Raw genomic sequence first — 20,000 nt, 5'->3', positions numbered from 1 at the left:
TGTCTGTGTGTGTGTGTTTGTATGTGTGTGTGTGTCTGTGTGTGTGTGTTTGTATGTGTGTGTTTGTCTGTGTGTGTGTGTTTGTATGTGTGTGTGTGTCTGTGTGTGTGTGTTTGTATGTGTGTGTGTGTCTGTGTGTGTGTGTTTGTATGTGTGTGTGTGTCTGTGTGTGTGTGTTTGTATGTGTGTGTTTGTCTGTGTGTGTGTGTTTGTATGTGTGTGTGTGTCTGTGTGTGTGTGTTTGTATGTGTGTGTGTGTCTGTGTGTGTGTGTTTGTATGTGTGTGTGTTTGTGTGTGTGTGTTTGTATGTGTGTGTGTTTGTATGTGTGTGTGTGTCTGTGTGTGTGTGTTTGTATGTGTGTGTGTGTCTGTGTGTGTGTGTTTGTATGTGTGTGTGTGTCTGTGTGTGTGTGTTTGTATGTGTGTGTGTTTGTATGTGTGTGTGTCTGTGTGTGTGTGTTTGTATGTGTGTGTGTGTTTGTGTGTGTGTGTTTGTATGTGTGTGTGTTTGTATGTGTGTGTGTTTGTATGTGTGTGTGTTTGTATGTGTGTGTGTTTGTATGTGTGTGTGTGTCTGTGTGTGTGTGTTTGTATGTGTGTGTGTTTGTGTGTGTGTGTTTGTATGTGTGTGTGTTTGTGTGTGTGTGTTTGTATGTGTGTGTGTTTGTATGTGTGTGTGTCTGTGTGTCTTTTTAATGGGAATTAATTTAATTCTTTTTTAGACAGTGTTTTTTTTACTCTCTCACCTGAATGTTTGCTCAGTCAGTGTATTTGTTTTACAATAGTTTACACACAGCACAAGAAAAATATTTTTTAACGACATTTAAGTTCCCTGTTATAGGCTAACCTGCAATTTTACAAATTCCCAGTTTATTCCCATTAATTCCCATATATTCCTGTTAATTCCTTTGGAAAGTTTCCACCCTTGAAAAATCCCGCAATTTTGCAACCCTAAAATAAATAGATATTAGCTATAGCTGCTGTGGTGTTAGAGGAATGTTGGGGATGTGCAGATATCTGAAAATAATAAACATCTGTGTGTGTTACAGGTCAGAGTGTGTGTGTGTGTGTTTGTGTGTGTTTGTGTGTGTGTTACAGGTCAGAGTGTGTGTGTGTGTGTGTTACAGGTCAGAGTGTGTGTGTGTGTGTGTGTTATTGTCACTCTGCTCTGTCCTCCGTCATCTTTCTGTAAGCAGCACAGGGTGGAGTGTGTTAGGTATTAAATCCACCATCAGCTCTCATCTGACTGATTTATTCAGAAAACAGTTTAATCTCACTGACGCAGGATCATGTGACCTTAATCCTACTCACACACACACACACACACATATATAATGAGTGTGTGAGTGTGTGTGTGTGTGTGTGTAAAGGACACATGGAGGACAGAAGTGTTTGTCCTGTTAGAGAGGAATGAGTTACTGATGAAAAGCTGAGAGCTTAAACATCAGAATTCCAATTCATTTTAAAATGATTTTAAAGTTATAAATAAAATAAAAAGTATATAAAAAAATAAATAAAAGTTTATTTCAACTCATGAACCATTTAATTCTTTTTGTTTTTAAATCTTTGTAGTTTTTATTTTTTGATCCATTTTCTCCTCAGCTTCAGCTCCTTTATAATAATTACAACATCAATAATAATGGGAATAATTTCACCTCACTGATTGGGAGAGTTTCAGAGATTCATTAATCAGGCAACCTTAATGGCGTGTGTGTGTGTGTGTGTGTGTGTGTGTGTGTGTGTGTGTGTTAATAGTTAATGAGGCTTGATACGGCTGAGTCGAGGCTGAGTGTCAGGTTTCCTCTCACACCGATCTCTTAGCTCAGACAAACTGCTCTCTCACTGCTCCATTCAGCTCTAATACACTGATGATTAGCACAGAATGTGTGTGTGTGTGTGAGTATTTATCTGACAATGCAACAACAGGAAATGACCATGTGCCTAATTCCTGTTTTCTTTATGTGTCTCCGGTTTTACATTCCCAGCCTGTGTGTGTGTGTCAGTGTGTGTGTGTGTGTGTGTGTGTGTGTGTGTGTGAGAGAGAGAGAGAGATCAGTAAACTATTACTACAGCACTGATATTGTTAATTAAAATAAATTATTTATTTTAATTGTGTATAGAGTTAATAATGAAGTAGAAGTCCTACACTCAACTGAACTCTTTAATAAAACATGAGAGAAGTCTGTCTTCTTCTGTTTTTCCACAAAAACTCCCACTCTGCTGAGTAAACACTAAGATGTTTAACATCAACAGCTGGATGTTTTCGATCTCAGTGCAGAATTGGAAAGTGTTTATTAATAATTTATAAATGATTTATAACCAATGCCACCCAGATGAGGAGGAGGTTCTCTTTAGAATCTGTCACGGGTTCCACACAGAATATTTTAGATTGCAGAGTTTCTGTAAAACTACTTTGGGACAAAGATTATAATTAAAATCTACACAAAGTGAATAGAGTTGAATTTAATTGAAAAGAATAGAGTGGAATTTGATTAAATAGAGTTGAATAGAATGGAATAGAATAAAGTTGAATTGGATTAAATAGAGTTGAATAGAATTGAACAGAGTTAAATAGAGTTGAAATGAATTGAGTTAAATAGAGTCGAATAGAATTGAATAGAATTCAGTGGGGTGGTGTAGAAGAGTCCTCCGGTTCTCCAGAGCAATTTGTAGAGGTGTAGACAGAGACAGAGGTTTTGAGGAGACCAGAGACCTGAGTGTGTGTTTATGGAATTTGCTGGACATCGTTATCCAGAGCGACTGATCTGTGTTTCTTACTGAGGGTCACAGGACTTACTGAAGGCCATCGGTCACAGCCTGGCCGTGTCGGGAGTCGAGCTCATGACTAGCAAGATTAACAAGGTTTTGACATGAAATTACCTGATAATTAAGTGTTCACGTATTCTCCTGTGTTCTACACTGCAGTTCCTCTTACTCTTCATGTCCTGATGTTTGTCCTGTAGTTCTGCTGTCTGACTGTAGCTGTGGGAATGTTCAGGTCATTTTAACAGCATCACTTGCAGGGCTGGAGCCCTCATATGCACTGACCAATAAAAACCACAGTGTGAGCTCATAAGTCCTGCCAAAAGCTTTAAGTCCAGCATGTTGCCACTATTTCTACACGGCTGTGTAGGTGTTGACTTGGTCAGAGTCGGCAGTGCTGCTGGAGGTCATACACAGGGTCATGGTCACTAAAACAGCCTACTGCAGGGAGGAGAATTCCTTCCTGAAAGGGACAGCACCTGTTTTTACAGGACTGACCACAGCACTGTGTGGATTTATTTCATGTGCAATTTCAGGCAGAAATACAGAGTAGTGTGTGTGTGTATGTGTCACACTTTGGCCTCAGGTCAGGTCATTTTACTTCTAAGTGAAGGGATAAAGTGGTTTCTCACTTCACTTGGTCAGTTTATTTAGTTTTTGCTTTAATTAATGGGCGTGGCTCTCTTTCAGCTCTTACTATAATTCAAATTATGATTATTTTATTAATAAAAGATGGGATATTGTGCATATTTCTATAAATGTCTCAGCAGTAGTAAAGATGAACTCTCTGTCTTTCCTCATCTCTTTTATCTGTCTCAGAGGAATGTGTAGAATTCAGCAGCTGAACAGCAGGAGCTCATTTACTGACCCAACACCCTCACCAGCAGTGACCTCCTACCTCAGCATTTATCTGTGTGTGTGTGTGTGTCTGAAAGATTCCTTTCAACTTTCAGAAGAGCTCTGTTTTCAGCTGTGAGACTCATCGATTAAGTGATCATCATGTACACACTTCCTGTTTGAGTCTAAAAACTAAATATAAGCTGAGTTCAAGATATGGACCTAACACAGTGTGTGATATCAGGAGGAGGAGGAGTGTTAGTGTAATCAAACGGAGCTCACTGAGTGGTGATGTGGATGTGTGAAAGATCACACACAATACTTTACTGGGTAATGTGGTAGTAAGTAGGAGTTGTGAGTAGGGATAGTGAGTAGGGATAGTGAGTGGTTGTAATGAGAAGGGAGTAGTGAGTATGGTGTAGGGGATGGGGAGTAGTGAGTAGGGGGTAGTGAGTAGGGATATTGAGTAGTGAGTAGGGGGTAGGGAGTAGTGACTAGGGAGTAATGAGTAGGGTGTAGGGAGTAGTGAGTAGGGTGTAGTGAGTATGGTGTAGGGGGTAGTGAGTAGGGGGTAGTGTGTGGAGGGTAGTGAGTAGGGGTAGTGAGTAGGGAGTTGGGGGTAGTAGGTATGGGGTAGTGAGTAGGGGTAGTGAGTAGGGAGTAGGGGTAGTGAGTAAAGAGTCGTGAGTAGTGAGTATAGGGTAGAGAGTAGTGATTAGTGAGTAGAGGGTAGTGAGGAGAGGGTAGTGAATAGTGAGTATATGGTAGTGAGTAGTGAGTATATGGTAGTGAGTAGAGGGTAGTGAGTAGTGAGTATAGGGTAGTGAATATAGGGTAGTGAGTAGTGAGTACAGGGTAGTGAGTAGTGAGTATAGGGTAGTGAATATAGGGTAGTGAGTAGTGATTAGAGGGTAGTGAGTATAGGGTAGTGAGTAGAGAGTAGTGATTAGTGAGTAGAGGGTAGTGAGTAGTGAGTATATGGTAGTGAGTATAGGGTAGTGAGTAGAGGGTAGTGAGTAGTGAGTGGAGGGTAGTGAGTAGTGAGTAGAGGGTAGTGAGTATATGGTAGTGAATATAGGGTAGTGAGTAGTGAGTAAAGGGTAGTGAGTAGTGAGTAAAGGGTAGTGAATATAGGGTAGTGAGTAGTGAGTACAGGGTAGTGAGTAGAGGGTAGTGAGTATAGATTAGTGAATATAGGGTAGTGAGTAGTGATTAGAGGGTAGTGAGTATAGGGTAGTGAGTAGAGAGTAGTGATTAGTGAGTAGAGGGTAGTGAGTAGTGAGTATATGGTAGTGAGTATAGGGTAGAGAGTAGTGATTAGTGAGTAGAGGGTAGTGAGGAGAGGGTAGTGAATAGTGAGTATATGGTAGTGAGTAGTGAGTATATGGTAGTGAGTAGAGGGTAGTGAGTAGTGAGTATAGGGTAGTGAATATAGGGTAGTGAGTAGTGAGTACAGGGTAGTGAGTAGAGGGTAGTGAGTAGTGAGTATAGGGTAGTGAATATAGGGTAGTGAGTAGTGATTAGAGGGTAGTGAGTATAGGGTAGTGAGTAGAGAGTAGTGATTAGTGAGTAGAGGGTAGTGAGTAGTGAGTATATGGTAGTGAGTATAGGGTAGTGAGTATAGGGTAGTGAGTAGAGGGTAGTGAGTAGTGAGTAGAGGGTAGTGAGTATAGGTTAGTGAATATAGGGTAGTGAGTAGTGATTAGAGGGTAGTGAGTATAGGGTAGTGAGTAGAGAGTAGTGATTAGTGAGTAGAGGGTAGTGAGTAGTGAGTATATGGTAGTGAATAGTGAGTATAGGGTAGTGAGTAGAGGGTAGTGAGTAGTGAGTGGAGGGTAGTGAGTAGAGGGTAGAGGGTAGTGAGTAGAGGGTAGTGAGTATAGGGTAGAGGGTAGTGAGTAGAGGGTAGTGAGTAGTGAGTAGTAAGTATATGGTAGTGAGTAGTGAGTATATGGTAGTGAGTAGTGAGTACAGGGTAGTGAGTAGAGGGTAGTGAGTAGAGAGTAGTGATTAGTGAGTAGAGGGTAGTGAGTAGTGAGTATATGGTAGTGAGTAGTGAGTATAGGGTAGTGAGTAGAGGGTAGTGAGTAGTGAGTATATGGTAGTGAATAGTGAGTATAGGGTAGTGAGTAGAGGGTAGTGAGTAGTGAGTGGAGGGTAGTGAGTAGTGAGTAGAGGGTAGAGGGTAGTGAGTAGAGGGTAGTGAGTATAGGGTAGAGGGTAGTGGGTAGAGGGTAGTGAGTAGAGGGTAGTGAGTAGAGGGTAGTGAGTAGAGGGTAGTGAGTAGTGAGTAGAGGATAGTGAGTAGAAGGTAGTGAGTATAGGGTAGTGAGTAAAGGGTAGTGAGTAGAGAGTAGTGAGTATAGGGTAGTGAGTGGTGAGTATAGGGTAGTGAGTATAGGATAGAGGGTAGTGAGTAGAGGGTAGTGAGTATAGGGTAGAGGGTAGTCAGTAGTGAGTATAGAGTAGTGAGTAGAAGGTAGTGAGTAGTGAATAGAGGGTAGTGAGTAGTGAGTATAGGGTAGTGAGTAGTGAGTAGAGGGTAGTGAGTAGTGAGTATAGGATAGTGAGTATAGGGTAGTGAGTGGTGAGTAGATGGTAGTGAGCAGTGAGTAGAGGGTATAGGGTAGTGAGTAGAGAGGAGAGGGTAGTGAGTAGATGGTAGTGAGTAGAGGGTAGTGAGTAGTGAGTAGAGGGTAGTGAGTACAGGGTAGTGAGTGGTGAGTAGAGGGTAGTGAGCAGTGAGTAGAGGGTATAGGGTAGTGAGTAGAGAGGAGAGGGTAGTGAGTAGATGGTAGTGAGTAGAGGGTATAGGGTAGTGAGTAGTGAGTATAGGGTAGTGAGTATAGGGTAGTGAGTAGAGGGTAGTGAGTAGAGGGTAGTGAGTATAGGGTAGTGAGTAGTGAGTATAGGGTAGTGAGTAGTGAGTATAGGGTAGTGAGTAGTGAGTATAGGGTAGTGAGTAGAGGGTAGTGAGTAGAGAGTAGAGGGTAGTCAGTAGTGAGTATAGAGTAATGAGTAGAAGGTAGTGAGTAGTGAATAGAGGGTAGTGAGTAAAGGGTAGTGAGTAGAGGGTATAGGGTAGTGAGTAGTGAGTAGAGGGTAGTGAGTAGAGGGTAGTGAGTAGAGGGTATAGGGTAGTGAGTAGATGATTGTGAGTAGTGAGTAGAGGGTAGTGAGTAGAGGGTAGTGAGTAGAGGGTATAGGGTAGTGAGTAGTGAGTATAGGGTAGTGAGTAGTGAGTAGAGGGTAGTGAGTAGAGGGTAGTGAGTAGAGGGTATAGGGTAGTGAGTAGTGAGTAGAGGGTAGTGAGTAGAGGGTAGTGAGTAGAGGGTATAGGGTAGTGAGTAGATGATTGTGAGTAGTGAGTAGAGGGTAGTGAGTAGAGGGTAGTGAGTAGAGGGTATAGGGTAGTGAGTAGTGAGTAGAGGGTAGTGAGTAGAGGGTATAGGGTAGTGAGTAGTGAGTATAGGGTAGTGAGTAGTGAGTAGAGTGCAGCAAATTCATTAGGCTGCTGTCACTTTAAGAATCACATGACCTTCATGCCTTTGTGTGGCGGGAATTTCCCACAATATGACCAGTACACTCAATCCAGCACCAAAGTCCTGTTATAGTAGTGGCTAAAGGTGTGTGTGTGTGTATACTCTCATGTACATTTCCTAACATTGTAGGGTGTTTATTGCTAATTACCCCTGCTGTAACATCTCCAAACCTAACCTCTCTCTCCTTCCTTCTGTACTCCGTAGAATTTTTTCCTGAACTTTGTCACCCTGGCCTTTGCTAAAAAAATATTTTTTCACACTTGCTGACTGTCTACAATAAAACAAATCATAAAGCAAAATATCAACATTTAGGAAATTTGAATTTTAGCAGAACATGCAGTAAAATACAAAAATATTTAAATTTCATGTTGAAATTACACATTGTGTAAGGTAGAGAACAGTACTGTCTTCATTCTGATGCTTTTTATACAGTATTACTAAATTACACTTTCATATTTAAAATCATTAGTGCCGTGGTGTTTCAGTGGTGACATATGGCCATGTTTGAATATAGAATCACGTTGGAATATTTTCAGTTAGATCTGAGAGAAAGAGCAGGATGAAGGACTGAGGGAAGATGGAGGAGTGTGTTCTAATCAGTGGAGTGTTTTTCTGTCTTTATTTCAATAATCTGTTCTTTTTATCTCAATTTCTATAACCTGTTAAATCTGTTCTTCCATTCATTGTTATAGGACCTCATGGCTTCCGTTCTCCCTCTCTCTCCCTCTCTACACTTTAATGAAGCTGTACAAGATGGCCGACCCTGGGGGGTTGTGTGTGTTTTTTTTTTTTTTGGGGGGGGGGGGGTAGTGGTGAGGGTTTTATTAGACGATTTCCCGCTTGCTCATAAATTGATCAGTACCACTTACTGTTTAGAATATGATGTCATATATGTCATATATATACACACTGAGAGCCTGTCTAACCACTTAGAGAAGCTATTATCAGACCAATCAATCAGGACACACACACACACACACACACAGTTGTTTAGAGGGTAAAACACATTGTAGCATGGGCTTAATTTGATCACGTACAATATTACCAAAATATTAAAAAAGTAATGGTTTAGAACATTTACCATCTGTTATTATTCCTACTACAAGAACTATTAAAAAAATAAAAAAAACATAAAAAATAAAAATAATAATATTAAACATGTTTAATCTGTTTTTTTGTCTCTCTGTAGGTGATGGGTGTAAAAACTGATGGAGTCGAGGACTTATCGACTCTCACTGAGCTCAACACACAGGCCATAATGCACAATCTCTACCTCCGTTACCATAAAGACTTCATCTATGTAAGACACACACACACACACAGACACACACACATCCATACCCTTCACCTGTTATTGCATCCACTTCTGTGGATATAATTAAAACCTGTAGGTCAAGTCAAAAGGTTTTTATTATCCATAACATAAGGAGCTAATGTGAAAATAAACAACTAGGATGAAGAAGAAACAAAACAGCATGTAGAATACAGTTTATACCTTACAGGAACTGGATATGAGCGTGACTGAGACTGGAGTAAAAGGACTTTAAACTGAGACTGGGTCTGGGGGTAAATTCAAGACTGGGAAAAAAACTGATGAGACTGGGAATTATTGTGGGGGACAACTCCAAACTCTGACTTCTCTGGGGTATATTAGGACTTGATCTGGGGTGAATTTGGGACTGGGAATTAATCTGGGGGTGAAACTGATCTGGGGCGAACAGTACACTAGGTATTGCTCCAAGAATGAACACTTTATTGGGAATTAATCTGGGTTAAACTAAACTAGACTGGGACTTGATACTGGGCGTGAAGTTGAGACTGCTACTTGATCTGGCCCTAAATTGAGAGAGGGGCAGGGCTGTAAAGTGGGATTGAAAGAGGAGCTGATCTGGTTAAGTGTTGACACAAGGTAGTAGATTAGGACACAAAGCAGAGACATGTCCCACATCCTGAGAGGGGTTGGGGTTTAATCAGCAGGAGAACTCAGGACTGGATTCACTTTAGCTGTGGTACGTCGATGCAGATTCAGAGGTTATATTTCACACATCGATCTTGTGATAAGTGAATCCCAAAAGTCAACAATAGTTCTGTCTATAAATACAATATCTAATGTACATTAAAATGAGATTGCCGTGCAGCATGGATCCACTTGAACACATTACATAGAGATTATTGATTAATAACCAAAATAAAACCAGGACAGTAAGATAAATTAGATGCTGAAGCGCAGACATGCTGACTAAGTGTTTGTGTGTGTGTGTGTGTGTGTATTCAGACGAACATTGGCTCCATCCTGGCTGCAGTAAACCCCTATAAGCAGATACCTGGCCTATACGATGGTGAAGCTGTACAGCTCTACAGTAAACATCAGCTGGGAGAACTTCCTCCTCACATCTACGCCCTGGCTAACGAGTGCTACCGCTGTCTGTGGAAGAGAGCCGACAGCCAGTGTGTGCTCATCAGGTACTTTACCCTGCATCCTACAGGGTCTCCCTACACCATACAGCAGGGGTGTCTAATCTCATCCACAAAGGGCTGGGGTAGGAGAGACAAGCCTGACTCCACCTGTTTAATCAGCTGATATTAACTTTTAGGTGTGTGTGTGTGTGTGTGTGCGCAGTGGTGAGAGTGGTGCTGGTAAGACAGAGAGTACAAAGCTGCTACTGAACTTCCTCTCTGTAATGAGTCAGGCTTCTACAGGAGCTGCAGTGTGTGAGAGAACTAACAGAGTGGAACAGGCCATTATACAGAGCAGGTAACACACACACACAAAAAAAAAAAACCCACAAAAACATATTGACATATTGCTTCAAGATACTTGTATGCTCATTTGGTTCCACACTTTCTTTGTATGTATGTGTGTGTGTTCTCTCAGTCCCATAATGGAAGCATTTGGAAACGCTAAAACAGTGTACAATAACAACTCCAGTCGCTTTGGGAAGTTTATCCAGTTGCACTTCTCTGAAAGTGGGAACATTCAGGGAGGCTGCATCATCCACTACCTCCTGGAGAAGGTTCTCTCTTTAATTTATTTTTATTTCTCATTGCACTTTATTTGTCTTTCTGAAGTACATTTATTGCATCGGGTTCTACCTTTCTTAATGTTATTGATTAATAAAGAAAGCTTTAAACAAAACATTTAATGTTGGGTGATTAGTCGTTCCTGATGTTCTGCTGGTGTTTTTCAGAACCGGGTTGTTCGGCAGAATCCAGGAGAGAGAAACTATCACATATTTTACTCACTGTTATCTGGAGCTGATAAACACCAAGGAGGTGAGACTGTTTTACACTGTGTGAGAGTTCTCTCACCATCTGTGTGGCTCTAGAACCTACAGGACAACACAAACAATATCCTCTGAAAGTATTGGAACAGCAAGGCCTTTTCTTTTTTGTCGCTGTACACTGAAGACCTTTAGGATATCAGAAGATGAATATGAGATGAATTTCACCTTCTCATTTCTTCAGGAGGTGAAATGCTGCTCAGTTGGTTCAGGTCTGCTGACTGACCTGTCCAGTCTGAAACCTTCCACTTCCCCCCTGATGTTGAGGGTCAGTGTGTTTGTATCATCGTCCTGCTCTGTGATCACCATACACCACCATACATCACCATAAATCACTGTACATCACTAAATAACACCATACATCATTATATATCACTGTACATCACCATATATTACTATACATCACTATACATCACCATACAACACCATACATCACTATGCATCACTATATTACACCATACATCACTATGCATCACTATATTACACCATACATCACCATACATCACCATATATCACCATACAACACCATACATCACTATGCATCACTATATTACACCATACATCACTATGCATCACTATATTACACCATACATCACTATGCATCACTATATTACACCATACATCACCATACTTTACTACAGATCATTATACATCACCATACTTCACCATACATCACCATAAATTACATAACTATACTTCACCATACATCACCATACTTCACCATATATCACCATACATCACCATATATCACCATACATCACCATACATCACCATATATCACCATACATCACTATGCATCACTATATTACACCATACATCACCATACTTTACTACAGATCATTATACATCACCATACTTCACCATACATCACCATACCTCACCATACATCACTATATATCACCATACATCACCATATATCACCATACCTCACCATACATCACTATATATCACCATACATCACCATACAACACCATACATCACTATGCATCACTATATTACACCATACATCACCATACATTACTACAGATCATTATACATCACCATACATCACCATACCTCACCATACATCACTATACATAACCATATTTCACTATACATCACCATACATCACTATACATCACCATACATCACTATACATCACCATATATCACTATACAACATTACCATGCATCACTATAATCACTATACATCACCATACCAAGCCATACATCACCATACAACACCATACATCACTATGCATCACCATACGTTACCATACATTACTATACATCACCATACATTACTATACATCATTATACATCACCATGCATCTCTATATGATACCATACATCACTATACTTCACCATACATCACTATACATCACCATACATCACTATACATATATCACTATATATTACTATGTAATACCATACATCACCATACATCACCATACATCACCTTACATCACTATTCATCACTATACATCACCATAAATCACTATACATCACTAAATAACACCATACATCACTATACATCACCATATATCACTATACATCACTACATTACACCATACATCACCATACATCACCATAAATTACATAACTATACATCACCATACATCACTATACATCACCATATATCATGATATACATTATATTGCCAAAAGTATTCTCTCACCTGCCTTGACTCGCATATAAACTTAAGTGACATCCCATTCCTAATCCATAGGGTTCAATATGACGTCGGTCCGCCCTTTGCAGCTATAACAGCTTCAACTCTTCTGGGAAGGCTGTCCACAAGGTTTAGGAGTGTGTTTATGGGAATTTTTGACCATTCTTCCAGAAGCGCATTTGTGAGGTCACACACTGATGTTGGACGAGAAGGTCTGGCTCTCAGTCTCCGCTCTAATTCATCCCAAAGGTGTTCTATCGGGTTGAGGTCAGGACTCTGTGCAGGCCAGTCAAGTTCATCCACACCAGACTCTGTCATCCATGTCTTTATGGACCTTGCTTTGGTCACTGGTGCACAGTCATGTTGGAAGAGGAAGGGGCCAGCTCCAAACTGTTCCCACAAAGTTGGGAGCATGGAATTGTCCAAAATGTCTTGGTATGCTGAAGCATTCAGAGTTCCTTTCACTGGAACTAAGGGGCCAAGCCCAGCTCCTGAAAAACAACCCCACACCATAATCCCCTCCACCAAACTTTACACTTGGCACAATGCAGTCAGACAAGTACCGTTCTCCTGGCAACCGCCAAACCCAGACTCGTCCATCAGATTGCCAGATGGAGAAGCGCGATTCGTCCCTCCAGAGAACGCGTCTCCACTGCTCTAGAGTCCAGTGGCGGCGTGCTTTACACCACTGCATCCGACGCTTTGCATTGCACTTGGTGATGTATGGCTTGGATGCAGCTGCTCGGCCATGGAAACCCATTCCATGAAGCTCTCTGCGCACTGTTCTTGAGCTAATCTGAAGGCCACATGAAGTTTGGAGGTCTGTAGCGATTGACTCTGCAGAAAGTTGGCGACCTCTTCGCACTATGCGCCTCAGCATCCGCTGACCCCCCTCCGTCAGTTTACGTGGCCTACCACTTCGTGGCTGAGTTTCTGTCGTTCCCAAACACTTCCACGTTCTTATAATACAGCTGACAGTTGACTGTGGAATATTTAGGAGCGAGGAAATTTCACGACTGGATTTGTTGCACAGGTGGCATCCTATCACAGTTCCACGCTGGAATTCACTGAGCTCCTGAGAGCGACCCATTCTTTCACAAATGTTTGTAAAAACAGTCTGCATGCCTAGGTGCTTGATTTTATACACCTGTGGCCATGGAAGTGATTGGAACACCTGATTCTGATTATTTGGATGGGTGAGCGAATACTTTTGGCAATATAGTGTATATCACCATTCAACACCATACATCACTATATTACACCATGCATCACCATCCATTACTATACATCATTATACATCACCATACTTCACCATACCTCAACATACCTCACCATACATTACCATGACTCAACTCACGAGTTTTCTGAGATACGAGCCGTCACTCGGTCGATTTTTTGCTTTAAGATATGAGCCGAGATCTGAGTTACGAGCACGCGAGCTTACTCCACCCACCACTCGGTCACCCAGCGAGCGGTCAGTTCACGTGGTGATCTCTCCAGGTCGTGCGTTGGCGCTGTGCAATCACACTTCATCACTCATTTTCCAAACATTTTGAAAGGGAGGAAGAAACAAACCTCCTTGGACAGGTTTTTATTGAAACGCTCTGCAAGGGAAAGCGAGGAAAGTGTGGAGAAAAAGGGAGAAGTCAGTGAAGAAGATGATTAAGTGAAGTGAAAACTAAATAAATAAATAAAAAGTAGCAATTAAGTTTAGCGATAAAGTGTAGCATAGTGTGTAAGTTAAATTTAATTAATTGTAGCATTAAGTGTGTAGCGAGTAAGTTAGGTTAAGCGATAGAGCACGAAATGAAAAACTCCGTCCCCCCCCTCCTCCAATCTCCTCCCCCTACGCTAGCATCTTCGTCTGATCTTCAAGGTAAATACACTTAATAAAAACAGTTTATTTCTTTACATTCTCTTTTATTATGTATTTTTTATACATTATTTGTTGTTTATAAAGTACATTTTTCTTATTTAAACAAAAAATTGGTGTGGTTTTTGGGGGACTGGAACGGATTAATAGCATTTCAATTCATTTTAATGGAGAAATTTGATTTGATATACGAGTAAATTGAGTTACGAGCTCGGTCACAGAACCAATTAAACTCGCAAGTCAAGGTATTACTGTACATCACTAGACATCACCATACTATGTAACACCATACATCACTATACATCATTATACATCACTATACATCGCCATACATAACCATAAATCACTATACATCATTATACATCACTAGACATCACTATACATCGCCATACATAACCATACATCGCTATACATCACCATATTTCACTATATATCACCATACTTCACTATATATCACCATACATCACCCTACTTCACCATACATCACCATATATCACCATGTAACACCCTACATCACTATACATCATTATACATCACCATGCATCACTATACATCACCATACATCACCATATATCACCATGTAACACCCTACATCACTATACATCATTATACATCACCATGCATCACTATACATCACCATATATCACTATGTAACACCATACATCACTATACATCATTATACATCAGCATGCATCACTATACATCACCATACATCACCATATATCACCATACATCACTATACATCACCATATATCACTATGTAACACCATACATCACTATACATCATTATACATCACCATACATCACCATACATCACCATACATCACTATACATCACCATATATCACTATGTAACACCATACATCACCATACATTACTATACATCACCATATATCACTATGTAACACCATACATCACCATACATTACTATACATCACCATATATCACTATGTAACACCATACATCACTATACATCACTATACATCATTATACATCAGCATGCATCACTATACATCACCATACATCACTATACATCACTATACATCACCATACATCACTATACATCACCATACATCACTATACATCACCATACATCACTATACATCACCATATATCACTATGTAACACCATACATCACCATACATTACTATACATCACCATATATCACCATGTAACACCCTACATCACTATACATCATTATACATCACCATGCATCACTATACATCACCATACATCACCATATATCACCATGTAACACCCTACATCACTATACATCATTATACATCACCATGCATCACTATACATCACCATACATCACCATACATCACCATACATCACTATACATCACCATACATCACCATACATCACTATACATCACTATACATCACCATATATCACTATGTAACACCATACATCACTATACATCACCATATATCACTATGTAACACCATACATCACCATACATCACTATACATCACCATATATCACTATGTAACACCATACATCACCATACATCACTATACATCACCATATATCACTATGTAACACCATACATCACTATACATCACCATATATCACTATGTAACACCATACATCACCATACATCATTATACATCACCATACCTCGTGGAGGTGTCCAATTAGATTATTTTGGTACTAGTTTTGGGTCACAGGGTCACACGACCTAGAAGGTATTGAAGGAATAGTGATTTTTTTAAATTGAAAAATAAATAAATAATTACAAATTATTTCACATGACGCATAATTAATACTATCTATTAATTAAATTATTATTAATAAATTAACAAAAGCAGCATGCAATGACGCATGGTAATGTATATTTAAGAAGAAATTAGAATAACTGGGGCACGTAGCCAGGTAAGGAACAAGTACCACATTTCAGTCATACAGACGGTCCCTAAAATACCGCTTCCGAATGTCTGCCTAATGTCCGAATATCAAACTAACTTCACCATGTTAATATCTCATTCACACACAGTCCCCGCTTTAAGTCCACGGAGTTGACACAAGCTTCACACTTAGCTTAAATCAATATGATTGCTAGTTGTGGCTACATGTAGTGACTATTTTACTATATCGATGGAATAATCGGTAGAATACTCTATTAATAAAATAATCGATAGCTGCAGCCCTAATTACCATACATCACTATATAAACCCATACATCAGCATACATCACTATATAACACCATACATCATTATATAAACCCATACATCAGCATACATCACTATATAACACCATACATCATTATATAACACCATACATCATCATACATCACTATATAACACCATACATCATTATATAACACCATACATCATCATACATCACTATATAACACCATACATCATTATATAACACCATACATCATCATACATCACTATATAACACCATACATCATTATATAACACCATACATCATTATATAACACCATACATCACTATATAACACCATACATCATTATATAACACCATACATCATCATACATCACTATATAACACCATACATCATTATATAACACCATACATCATCATACATCACTATATAACACCATACATCATTATATAACACCATACATCATCATACATCACTATATAACACCATACATCATTATATAACACCATACATCATCATACATCACTATATAACACCATACATCATTATATAACACCATACATCATTATATAACACCATACATCATTATATAACACCATACATCATTATATAACACCATACATCATCATACATCACTATATAACACCATACATCATTATATAACACCATACATCATTATATAACACCATACATCACTATATAACATCATACATCATTATATAACACCATACATCATTATATAACACCATACATCATCATACATCACTATATAACACCAAACATCATTATATAACACCATACATCATTATATAACACCATACATCATTATATAACACCATACATCACTATATAACACCATACATCATCATACATCACTATATAACACCATACATCATTATATAACATCATACATCATCATACATCACTATATAACACCATACATCACTATATAACACCATACATCATTATATAACACCATACATCACTATATAACACCATACATCATCATACATCACTATATAACACCATACATCACTATATAACACCATACATCATCATACATCACTATATAACACCATACATCACTATATAACACCATACATCACTATATAACACCATACATCATTATATAACACCATACATCATTATATAACACCATACATCATCATACATCACTATATAACACCATACATCATCATACATCACTATATAACACCGTACATCACTATATAACACCATACATCATCATACATCACTATATAACACCGTACATCACTATATAACACCATACATCATCATACATCATTATATAACACCATACATCATCATACATCACTATATAACACCATACATCATCATACATCACTATATAACACCATACATCACTATATAACACCATACATCATCATACATCACTATATAACACCATACATCATACATCACTATATAACACCATACATCATACATCACTATATAACACCATACATCACTATATAACACCATACATCACTATATAACACCATACATCACTATATAACACCATACATCACTATATAACACCATACATCATTATATAACACCATACATCATCATACATCACTATACTTCATCATCCAGCGCACCATGATTCAATGCATCACAATATGCTTTAAATTCATCAGCTGCTAATTATAAAATGTTCTAGTTTAAGTCACAAAGAACTACCAGGTCTTTAAAGTCCAAAACTGACAAGATCTGGAATAAAATTAGAGATGTCAAGATCACTTCAAACGGTTTACTCATCGATTTTGAGAATAATACATAAACAGTAATTCAGAATGACTTCTGAATTCATTCTGCTGCTACCGTCATTCAATTCAATTCATTTTTATTTGTATAGCGCTTTTAACAGAGCATTGTCTCAAAGCAGCTTTACATAATCATGAGCTCCATCATGAGCAGAACCTTTCTTCCTCCACACTTTGGTCTTTTCATCACTTTGGTAGAGGTTCTAGAGGTTCTTGTTTCCAGAACTTTTGTGGATCATCTCTGTGCTTCTTTGAGAATTCCGGTCTAGTCTTCTGAGTCTTTCTGCTGTGTTCATCATGTGGTAAAGGCCTCAATATTTCTGCTCTCAAAGTCCTGGGGGTTTTCTTCACAACTCTCACAATGTTTCTGTCATCAGCTGTTGTTGTAGTCTGATGGATTTTCTCTCTTTTCTCAGCTTCAGAATGGTTTGCTTTTCTCCCAAAGTCAGCTCTCTGGTCTTCATGTTGGTTTTATTAACCCAGGACTGAAACCAACATGTTCCAGTATTTTTGATCATTTCAAAAGTGGGTTGGTTCAAACAAAAGGTGCGATGTTCTAAGTTGATTAACATGCTTAGATGTAAATATCAGAAAATGAAACCTAAACTAACACCTCATATTCATCTTCTGACCTCAAACCCAAATAAAAAACAGAGGACCTGTCCTTGCTGTTCCAATACTTTTAGAGGAGACAGTAAGGTGCACCATAACCGTGGCAGTAGTAATGTATGGTGATATATTTAACAGTATGCAGCATGTTTAATATCTCACACGTGACTGGTGGCGCCATCTTGTGGACAGATCTGCAAACTGCCAAAAGCCAATGCAAGTCGTATTTAATGTAAATACACGTGTGTGTGTGTGTGTGTGTGTGTATAGATATGTATCTCTTGCTGGACTCTCCTGAGGATTATCACTACCTCAGACAGTCAGGGTGTGTCCAGGATGGAAGTCTGGATGATAAACAGCTCTTCCTCAGTGTGATGGTGAGACACATCCTTTCTCTACATTAATAACTGATAAAAAAAATCTTGGATACATTGAGGAACATCTACAAGCTTCTAACATAACATTTACTGTCATTTACTCTGGACATCTTGTTCAGTAGCTGCAGTTTCAGTTGTTGTTCTTCTTTTGGCTGCTCCCTGTTCAGGGTCACCACAGCTGATCATCTGGTCCACGTGTTTCGATTCGGCACAGGTTTTATGCTGGATGTCCTTCTGACTCCATCCTCCCATTTAGTCCGGGCTTGGGACCAGCACTGAGAGTTAACTCTTCAAATCGAACCTGGGCCACAGAAATGAGAGCAGTAGCTGCAATTTCAGTATTTTATCTTATATTCTGGAGTTAATCCCATCTTCTCTGCTGGCCTAAACAGCAGTGATCTGAATCACTGACTTGCATTTTAATATATTTAATATACACTATATTGCCAAAAGTATTCGCTCACCCATCCAAATAATCAGAATCAGGTGTTCCAATCACTTCCATGGCCACAGGTGTATAAAATCAAGCACCTAGGCATGCAGACTGTTTTTACAAACATTTGTGAAAGAATGGGTCGCTCTCAGGAGCTCAGTGAATTCCAGCGTGGAACTGTGATAGGATGCCACCTGTGCAACAAATCCAGTCGTGAAATTTCCTCGCTCCTAAATATTCCACAGTCAACTGTCAGCTGTATTATAAGAACATGGAAGTGTTTGGGAACGACAGCAACTCAGCCACGAAGTGGTAGGCCACGTAAACTGACGGAGCGGGGTCAGCGGATGCTGAGGCGCATAGTGCGAAGAGGTCGCCAACTTTCTGCAGAGTCAATCGCTACAGACCTCCAAATTTCATGTGGCCTTCAGATGAGCTCAAGAACAGTGTGCAGAGAGCTTCATGGAATGGGTTTCCATGGCCGAGCAGCTGCATCCAAGCCATACATCACCAAGTGCAATGCAAAGCGTCGGATGCAGTGGTGTAAAGCACGCCGCCACTGGACTCTAGAGCAGTGGAGACGCGTTCTCTGGAGGGACGAATCGCGCTTCTCCATCTGGCAATCTGATGGACGAGTCTGGGTTTGGCGGTTGCCAGGAGAACGGTACTTGTCTGACTGCATTGTGCCAAGTGTAAAGTTTGGTGGAGGGGGGA

General features: G+C 39.5%; 1 protein-coding gene across 1 annotated transcript in view; it reads left to right on the top strand.

Moving 5' to 3' along the window:
* myo10l3 (myosin X, like 3) overlaps positions 1-20,000 on the top strand; it is a 79,997-nt gene that overhangs the window by 13,803 nt on the left and 46,194 nt on the right. The window contains exons 2-7 of the mRNA XM_058391207.1: positions 8,333-8,443; positions 9,419-9,606; positions 9,764-9,898; positions 10,019-10,157; positions 10,332-10,416; positions 18,747-18,853. Of these exons, the coding sequence (XP_058247190.1) occupies positions 8,333-8,443; positions 9,419-9,606; positions 9,764-9,898; positions 10,019-10,157; positions 10,332-10,416; positions 18,747-18,853 (765 nt within the window). The remainder of the gene's footprint in view (positions 1-8,332; positions 8,444-9,418; positions 9,607-9,763; positions 9,899-10,018; positions 10,158-10,331; positions 10,417-18,746; positions 18,854-20,000) is intronic.

Source organism: Hemibagrus wyckioides, linkage group LG06 (genome assembly GCF_019097595.1).
Source record: "Hemibagrus wyckioides isolate EC202008001 linkage group LG06, SWU_Hwy_1.0, whole genome shotgun sequence".
In the NCBI taxonomy this organism is placed as follows: domain Eukaryota; kingdom Metazoa; phylum Chordata; class Actinopteri; order Siluriformes; family Bagridae; genus Hemibagrus; species Hemibagrus wyckioides.
The sequence above is the reverse complement of the archived record's forward strand: the minus strand, read 5'-3'. Positions and strand labels throughout refer to the sequence as shown.